This window comes from Nannospalax galili, unplaced genomic scaffold (genome assembly GCF_000622305.1).
Source record: "Nannospalax galili isolate Female #2095 unplaced genomic scaffold, S.galili_v1.0 scaffold336, whole genome shotgun sequence".
Lineage (NCBI taxonomy): Eukaryota > Metazoa > Chordata > Mammalia > Rodentia > Spalacidae > Nannospalax > Nannospalax galili.
In genome coordinates this window covers 8,988,807-8,998,621 of record NW_008343385.1, presented here as the reverse complement: position 1 = coordinate 8,998,621, position 9,815 = coordinate 8,988,807, and the positions used below count along the sequence as shown (strand labels likewise).

Genomic DNA, 9,815 nt, shown 5'->3' with positions numbered 1-9,815 from the left:
TATGGTAATTCAAGGCAATTAGAAGTATTTACCTCCAATCGTGAATTATAAAATAATGATAAAGTTGAGCTGTATATATATATTAGGATCTCAACTTGATGTAAAGTAAATGAGCAGTTACCTGGCAGTTTTTTTTTTTTTAAATAACATTCAATCCATAATCCTAAAACATAGCTTCACTTCAATAATTATCTTTGTCCATTCAGTAACACTCCCATAATGAAATGGTTGATAGGAAATAGCTGAGAATTACTCAAGGATTTTATTTTTTATTGATTAGGAAAATAAGTTTCTAGGGTCTTGAGTGCTGGATTTTCTTTGTCTTTCCCATCCATGGCAGCTAAAAAAAAAAAAAAAAATCACTCAAAATATTCAGGTTTACATGTTAAGCTCTCTCACAGGGGGCTGCCATACCTCACAGTTCAAAAGTGTGTTCTATAATCAGTAACATTATACTGACATGTAATTGCAATTTACTATGCAGCAAGAAAGATTCAAGAAAAAAATAACATACAGTGTCTTTGTATAGGCTAATGCTTATGTGACTCTGCTTTTAACGTTTGTACTCAGATGAAATGCTTACGTGTGTATAGGAATGTCACAGTGCAGATGCTGCTAGCCCAGGCACAAAGTATTAAAATTATTTTGTGAAGACTGGTGGTTGTATTTAAACTGTTGTGCCATTATACCTCAAAAAAGAAAAGAAAAGCTCATTCATATTGCTTATGCCTCAGAACTTTTTACTTGCCTTCTAGGTTAAAGTAACCCAGTTTTACTCCACAGATCAAGAGTGAATGAACGTTCAATATTAAGACTGTTTCTTGGTGACACAACTGTTTCCTATAAAGGAGATTTAAGGTCTTGAACGCAGCTAAAGGGATTTATTGAAATATTAAATTTATAGAGTTTTACCTCAATTCAGTGGAAAAATAATAAAGCATTAAATTTGACCTTTTCATTATGTTTATTTAACATGGGTAAAAACCTAAGGACACTTTAGTCAAGGATACTGTTAATTTCACTAGAGACAGATCATTTCATCTGTATAAGCTGTCAGTAAATGCAGTCCACCCCTCTATTGTCAAAGTATTTCTATTGTTTTAGAAATCCAAAATCCAGTTGAAGTAATATAAAATAAGGCTGTTATGAACCATATAGTTCAAGAAAAGATTCAAGCAGAACAAGGTGGTGCATGCCTATAATCCAAGCACTTGAAACATTGTGGCAGGAACATTGGGGGGATCGGGTAGGGTTTCAAGATTATCCTCCACTACATAGTGAATTCAAGGCTAGCCTGGGCTACATGATACCCTATCTCAACAAACAAAACACAAGAAACACACAGGCAAGATTCTTACATGAGAGACTATTAATATAAACAAGTTTAATAACATGGAATGTAATAGAACCATTAATAAAGTTTCTATTTCTTCAACCTTAAAAAAAAAATCATTAAAATAAATAAAATCAAAACAGGACACAGTGACCACATAATAGTACCATTATAATCACACTGACTAGAAAAGCTTCCATCATTCTAAGGATGTGACAAAGGCAATGCCATACATTTTAAAATATTTCACTCGATCTTGTGTATTTGTTTCATAAAGATGTGACTCAGAAGAAAGGCTTTGGATACCCATGATAAGAAAAAATGGGGTGAGAGTACCTTTGCTGAGAGCTGCCAATTCACTTTTAAAGTACCTTTAAGTTTTCTTTTGGGTAATTTTAACAGATTAATAATTGTATTTAACAGATGAGACAGGTGGTACATTATCTATATAGAACTATACAAATATTTAGTAAAACAATTTAAATTGTTCTACCTTGCACCTTGTCACATTTTATGTTAATTTTCATTTCTTCTACTTTAAAAGACTGCCTAGGTTGTGTATACTAGGACCAAATATTTGGATGTCCAAATATAGTCATAATGACTATATCCAATTTCATGTAATATGTGAGAAATGATACAGTCATATATTTAGATGCTTCTCTGAAACAAAAATAATTTTATGAATATGATTAAGAAACTGCCTATTCAATATATTCTTTTTTAAAAATGAGCAGCACAGAGAGCAGACATAACTCTTCACTACCCATAATCTTGACTACCAAGAAATGAAGCCAAACTTTAGAAAAATACAATGCAAGAAAAGACTCAAGTTAAAAATATATTCCTTTGGTTAAAAATCATCCCCCCCCCTTATAATAATCATTTGTAATCTAGACTCACAGTTGTCCCACCAGCCCAGAGTAAGCTTCTAATATCATACTTGCAGTATTACAATTTTTTTCAGTCCAATACTTAAGGAGGTCACTGGGTTGCAGCAACAAAAATATTTTAATGCTAAAGCTTTTTAGCATTAATTCCTTTGACCACTGTATTTTTACTTTAGGTACCTCCGACACATGTAGTTTTCTTCAGATACTGCATATCCAAACTTTTTGTAGAAACCAACATTTTGTGGTAAACATTCAAGAGTAATCTTGTAACAGTTCAGTTTCTTGCTTAGCAAAGTAAGAGTTGATAATAACCTGAAAATTTGAAAAGGGAAGGGTGGGAGACAAAACATTAACCAGAATAGAGCTTGATAACAATATATGTCACATAAAAATGAAACATTTATTCAAAACAAGTCAATTCCAATGTTTATTTAAATATTCAAATTATATGTTGATTAGCCTCTAAATCACTGAAGCACTTTTAGCTTGTTTCAAATATATTTTAGTAGGCGTCAGCCTATTGATAAACAGAACAAATACTAAACTCCAGTTAGACCTTCTTTTCCTTATTGAGGAGGGACTGTAGGACAATGACACATGAAGCCCATGTGTAGTTGATACTCTCCTTCCACCTTTACATGGGTTCCAGGGATCAAACTCAAGGTTAAATTTCAAGTGTTTTCACCCTCTTATCCATCTTGTTGACCCCTAAACCCTTTTTAAATTTTTAAGAATTCACATTAATGAAATCACATTAATGAGAGGCACAGTGGTACACACTTGTAATCCCAGCACTTGGGAGGCTGAGGCAGGTGGATTGCTTTGAGTTCAAGGCCAGCAATTTCCAAACTGAGGTGTAACTAATACAGTATTTCACTTTTTCGTTAAATTCAGTCTAAGATATAGAGTGAGAATAAGTTCAGAATTAATGAAGCTCAGAAAGAACTTCAACCAGAAAAACTTTCTAAAAGAACTATCTTGGCAAGAAACCAAACTCACAGAGTACCTAAAATCACCTAGGGTTACCTGCTGCTTCTTACTTACAGTTTGCCAAGCTGTTTTCCTCTGCATTCATCACTAACAACAACGTCTTCTACTCTTCCTCTCTGAAAATATTTACAATATTTAAGGAATGAGTATTGAGTTTGTAGCTAAACCAATAAGTGATCATTGATAAAAACTGATTTTTTTTTTACTTTACCTAGAAGAAATGTATAATGAAATCAACTTGTGCCTTACTGTTTTGCTCTTTTCCCAACTTTACTATTTAAAGCAGAGGTCGGAATTCCTGTCACCGAAGTGTAATCTTGTCATAAACATAGTATATATCCAACTTACTTATTAGCAATTTATTTCAGACTTCCAAGCAGAATTTGCCAATTTCTAGAGCAGAAACCCCATCAAAATTCATAAACCACAAGTAAATATACTTCTAAACATTCCGTTTAAAAAAAAAAAAAAAACATTTATTTTGTGTGTGCACATGCACATGGCATGGCATACCAACAGAGGTCAGAGATCAACCTACAGGACTTGCTCCTCCTTACAACATGTGGGTCCCAGGGAAGCCTAGAACTCTGGTCATTAGTCTTGGCAACAAGTGCCTTTACCTGCTGAGCCATCTTTCTGGCCCATCTATCTTATTTTCATTGGGTTATATAGAATTGTTTTGTTTTTTTAACTTTTCCATATGAATTCATTGGTAAGAAAGGCTACCACAAGCATTAGAAGTGTCAACCAAGCCCACTGTAGTGGCGCACGCCTTTAACCCCAGCATTCGGGAGGCCCGAGGCAGGCGATCTCTGTGAGGCCAGTGTGGTCTACATAGCAAGTTCCAGGTCAGCTGGGGCTACAGGGAGACCCTGTCTCAAAAAAAAAGGAAGTGCCAACTTTTACCAATGGAAACAACCTAAAAAAAAGTATTGTTTTAGTTTAAATGTATCAGGTAGCCTGTAGCCTGGTGTGGTGCACACACCTTTAATCCCAGTACTCAGGAGGCAGAGGCAGGTAGATCTCTGTGAGGTGAAGGACAGGCTGGTCTACAGGCCAGCTGGGGATATAAGTAGACCCTGTCCCAAAACAAGAAAAAAAGTTTAAATACATCAGCATAAAGTACCCTAAATTGTATGATACCTGGGGTGTTTTTTTGTTTTCTGACTGTATCTAATGTCGTTAAAGAACAGTACTAGCAAGTAATTAGTATTTTTTTCTTTGTTTTGAGACAAGGTCTCACAGTGTGGCTGACTTCAATCTCACAGAAGATCAACCTGCCTTTGTCTCCTGAGTGCTGAGATTAAAGGCATACACCACACCACACCCAGTGTATTTGCCTTTTATAACTCTCAGAAACATACCAGAAGTGTTTGTTGCTAGTTTCTAAGAAGCAATGAAAAGTAGTAGAAAAACTGATTTTGCTAATTCAACTCCAAAGTCAGTTTCATTAGAAAACATTCTGCATTGTTCCTAATGTGTTTTAATGTGAGCACATACCTTAGCACAGGAATGGATAAATTTATGCTCTATTATCAGAGTTGCTGTAGCAACAATTTGTCCTAGAGTCACGTCTTCCACAACTGTGACATAATAATCCCCAGACTTCTTCATATGCTCAAAAGATTCTGTGGAAATTTGAAAACAAAGTGTTCTATTGATTGGCCCATGCATTTAAAGTCACCTGCTAGCAGGTTTGGGATGTAGCTCAGAGGTACTGATTTCAGTACACAGAATCAATCTCTCTCTCTCTCTCTCTCTCTCTCTCCCCTTCCCCCTCTCCCTCTCCCTGTCTCCCTCTCTGCCAGCAATTTAAGCTTCAGTATCTTCCTTAGATTATATTTCTTTAAATTTTACACTCAACAGATACTCAGAACAAAACTGAATTTTCACAAGAGCATATTGGTATCCTGTAATTCATAGTCTTGGTTTCAAAATATTTTGAAAAAACAGTTTGCAGTTTACCCTTGTTTTCCCAATGTTTTATGATGGTTTTGTTTCTCTTAGAAACAGAATGGTTTGCTTTGAAAGCACCTTATAAAGGTGAAAGATAGGCCCTCATTTCAAGCAATTTTTCCAATGTCACAAAACAGTATAACCAAAGCTACTTTTCCCTCATATAATATTTAGTTCTTATATTGATTAAAAAAAACATGATTCTTCATTTAATCTGATAGGTCTGCAAAAAAAAATTCCAAAGTTAACCAAAACTAGTAGCTTTCACATGTTGTTCATTTCCAGAGTCTTATTCTACAACAGGTCTCAAGTGAAAAAGAATAAATCCAATGTAGGAAAATAAATACAACTATACAATGATGATCCTCATTCTCAGTAGAGTCTGAGAACAAAGTTACCTAATCAAGGAATTGAGTAGAAGCCAGGAACAGGCTGTTTTGTGTTGGAGGGTTTCAGTTCCTTCCTACAATAATTAACTGTGATCTTGGGTATGACTGGTTCTCTCTGGATATCCATTTTCTCATATGTCTCAAAGGGGGAGGGGATTGTTAATCTAAATACCTGCCAACCTTGAAATTCAATATACAAGCAAAAAAGTTTTAAACATTTAATAAAGATCAAGAAAACAGTTGGAACATACACTCTTGCACTTTTTAAATTTGGTAATAAAATTTCTATTAACAATCATATGGAAGCATATACTAAAACAAAAAAATTCTAAAGCCGGACATGGTGGCACACGTCTTTAATCCCAGCACTTGGGAGGCAGAGGCAGGCAGATCTTTGTGAGTTTGAGGCCAGCCTGGTCTACATAGTGAGTTCCAGGACAGCTGGGGCTACCAGGAGACCCTGTCTCAAAAAAGACCAAAAAAAAAAAAAGACAAAAAAACTTCTAGAGCTGCTCCCTAGGAATTCCCTAAAAGTAGTCAGGTTATTTTACACAACAAAGGTAATTACTACATTTGAATTCTAAAACAACTAAGCTATTTCAGCTATAACAACAAAAAAGGCACCAAACAGAGCTCTAAACAAGTCTTATTTCCTTTTATCTTTTATCATTCAGGAAAAAGATTCTGTAGTACTTACTCATAAATTGTTCAGGGCTGACGACGCCAGTCTCTGTCAGCTGACCCAGTACCTTAAAAAAACCTAGTTTTAAAACAGATTCCAAGTCAGGAGAAGAGCAAAAGATAAATAACATGAAAAGCAGCAAAATGTTACCTGGGGTAGGATATGGAAAATTACTTTTTCCAAATTCCATAATCATATTTCTATAATCTTTCAAATTTTTTGCTGGCTAAACATGCAAATTTTAATCAATATCCACTGTGGATATTGATTGTACATTGTAATTTATGTCAAGTTTGATATGAGACCGTATTTTCCTAAATACATGATTTAAAGCAAGATTCTTACTATGACCAAATATATTACTTATAAAATATAACTAATATAACATTGAGGAAATTTTAAAATATTATTTTTATTTTATATGTAATGCCTGCATGTAGGTGGGTGCAATGCCCTTGGAGGTCAAAAGAAGTTGTCAGATCCCCCGGAACTGGAGTTGTTAGCTGCCATATGGGTGCTGGGAATTGAACTTGGGTCCTCTACAAGAGCAAGAGATCCTAAGATATCTCTCCAGCCCCTGAGGCAATTTTTAATTTTTTAAAATTCGAATTTTACTGAAGTTCATGATAAAACAATATTTAGGACTTTTGCCTTAATTTTTCTATACATAATAATTCAGACCAAAATACCATTTTCTTCAGCTTTCTACCTAGAAGAAAACTGTGAAGTGATTTTTTTTCTTTTATTACCAAAGTTTAAGAAAATTATTTTGGATAATTAAGATGTTAAAAAAAACATAGAAAAACAAACAAACAAATAAATAAAAAATACATAAAGTATGCCTGTCCTGGTGATGCACACCTTTAATCCCAGCACTCAGGCAGAGGCCAGCAGATCTGAATTCCAGAGCAGCTGGCACTATAGGGTAGGGAGACTGTCTCAAAGACCAAAAAAAAAAGACAAACCCCCTTTAATTTGTCCAAGGAAAATCCTCTATCTGCATTTCCCATCTAGCTTCTTGGATAAACCTCTTCCATATGTTTTATACATTACAACTTCACTTCTGTTTGTGAGAAGTCCTTTTGGAGGGAATCCTACTGAGTTACTTGAAATACTTCACAGTAAAATTTGGTATTGGCCATAATATATATTCATTACAATTGAGTACTCAGTCACTGTAAATTTTTAAGTACAAAAACTAAATTCTGTTTTAAATTAGCATATCATGTTCATAAGTTAATCGAATTACTCAGGATTTGCACACCAAAGTTGTGTCCATACCTCTATTCAAGTCAGCAGTACAAAGAGGCCTCAAAACCAAGCCTTCTCCAGGATGTGCTGGAGAAATGGCTGGAGAAAATGTGGCTGTATTCTGACTCCAGTCCACTTCTTTGAGAAGAGTTGGGTCAAACATAGGTGTTTCATCAGGTTTCATCCTTCCAGTGTAGCCTAAAAGAAAATTTTAAAAGTTAAAACACTATTGTTTTACTTTAAAATTTTATATTTATTTCCTGAGACCAGGTATCAATGAATGTACTTGCTACTGAGACCAGGCTGGCCTCAATCTCACAGAGTTCCACCCACCTCCACTGGGATAAAAGGCAGGCAGGCACCACCACACCCAGCAAAACACTATTTAGTAAAGGGAAAATTATTCTTGTTGAGAAGTTAATTTTAGCATATAAATAGATTCTAGAACAACTATTTGAGCCATTTTACTTTTGCTACCTAAAATCTATCATTAAATGCTGCAATTACACATACACAGAAAAAAAATCATGCTTGTTATCAGAAAATGGATGGCTTGAGTGGCAAAATTAAGTTTAACAACAACAAAACTTTAAAACTCCATTTTCTACCAAGTCATTGATGACATTCTGTCCTTGTAGGTTGGTGCCACCTAATATAACACTGGCACCTCATGGGCTCCCAGACTTTTAAAATTACACTCTTGCGTTTTAAAATTTATATATTTTAAATTTTATGTGTATGAGTGTAATGCCCACAAGTAAGAGCACCAGTATTGTGCAGTGCCCACAAAGTTCAAAAGAGGGCATCAGATCCCCTGGAACTGGAGTTACAGATGGTTGTTAGCCACCATGTGGGTTGAACCTGGGTCTTCTGCAAGAGCAGCCAGTGCTCTCAACCACTGAGCCAGCCCCCATATTCTTGCATTTTATTATTGGGTTTAGAAATCATGTGGTAGTCCGACTTATCATTAAAGACTTACTGAGCATGTAACCTGTTTTTAAATTAACTACAGACAGAAGATAATTGAAGAAAAATTTCAAATTGCTTAATTATCCCCTGTATTCTTAGCTATGACAGATATGAGTGTCTAGATTTTGCTTTCAGAGTGGGTTTTCTAAAAACCTGTAATGGAAGTTAGCTGCTTCTAAGCAGTTAAGAATAACAAGAACTTTTTTCATGCTATTGGAAAATAACCACCAAGCATAATGGTACATGCCTATAATCCCAGAACTTCAGAGGCTGAAACAGGAGGACTGCCATGAGTTTAGACTAGCTTGGGTTACACAGTGAAACTGCCTCAACACATACACACATGGCCAATATGTTCTGAAACTCTGTCTCAAAAGAAGATTATGAAGTCTTTAATGAAATTAATTTTAACCAGTTAATGATTTCCTAAATATTTCTTTAACCACATTCTATGAATTATCATAAAAATAAGTAATATTGACTAATTTGTCGAGTACTTTGTATCCATTAACTCCTGAAAACGTGATGAAAAATGATTTTATACCCACTTTGCAAACGAGGAAGCAGACACAGGAATTTGCTCAAGGTTCTAGTGCCAAGAGAAATGAAGACTCCAAAACAAGGCAACAGTGCCAGCTTCACAGGTGCTAGTGCATAGGGCCCTACATTTGGCTTAATGCTTGCTGTTACTCTGAACTTCTTCGTAATTTAGTAAGGAGCCCTGATTTTGAATTTTACATACATTACCACAAATTACATCACTTAGTGCTGCCAAGGGTGGATAACTGCAGACTGTGCTCTGGACTGGGTAGTATAGATGAATTCTTTCACTTCACTGTTTAAGAGTTAAAAGGTTAGAGCAGCACTTGGCTGAAATAAGAATTTCAGCCTGATCAAAAATATATTTAAGAGGCCAGGGTGATAGTGTAAATCTTTGATCCCAGCACTCGGGAGTGTGAGGCAGGCAGATCTCTGGTGAGATGAAGGCCAGCCTGATCTACATAGCGAGTTCCAGGCCAGGAGGGGCTACTGGGAGACCCTGTCTCAAAAAGACCCACCGCCCAAAAGCTAAGTGTGTGTGTGTGTGTCTGTGTCTGTGTGTGTGTGTGTATAAGAAAGCAGATAAAAGAATCCATTAGGTAGGCAACCAAACAGCTCAATGTGTTTATGAGCTATTGTTCCAAATATCCAAATAGCCATACCCAAGGTTAACTTGATCTCACTCCTCGATTAGTAAAATTCTGCTGGTGTGCAACTAGTATGATGGGAAGGGTAAAGCATGATGTGATTTGATACCAAATTCCCAAAAGGACGTTAAAGAACTATGTAGGTCATTTGAGTTGGTTTACAAA

The 9,815-nt window shown here is 35.6% G+C and overlaps 1 protein-coding gene across 5 annotated transcripts in view; it reads right to left on the bottom strand.

The window, feature by feature from the left end:
* Positions 1-80: 80 nt before the first annotated feature.
* The window catches only part of Gnpnat1 (glucosamine-phosphate N-acetyltransferase 1), a 15,647-nt gene continuing 5,912 nt past the window's right edge, over positions 81-9,815 (bottom strand). For 4 of the 5 annotated variants that reach the window (XM_008839568.3, XM_008839567.3, XM_008839566.3 and 1 more), the window contains exons 2-7: positions 7,525-7,692; positions 6,259-6,321; positions 4,717-4,844; positions 3,271-3,332; positions 2,404-2,538; positions 81-340 (exon numbers count right to left, since the gene is read on the bottom strand). In XM_008839568.3, the coding sequence (XP_008837790.1) occupies positions 277-340; positions 2,404-2,538; positions 3,271-3,332; positions 4,717-4,844; positions 6,259-6,321; positions 7,525-7,678 (606 nt within the window). In that variant the 5' untranslated portion in view covers positions 7,679-7,692 and the 3' untranslated portion in view covers positions 81-276. Of the gene's footprint in view, positions 2,539-3,270; positions 3,333-4,716; positions 4,845-6,258; positions 6,322-7,524; positions 7,693-9,815 lie in introns of all 5 variants that reach the window. The other variant, XM_008839569.3, reaches the window with a different exon arrangement.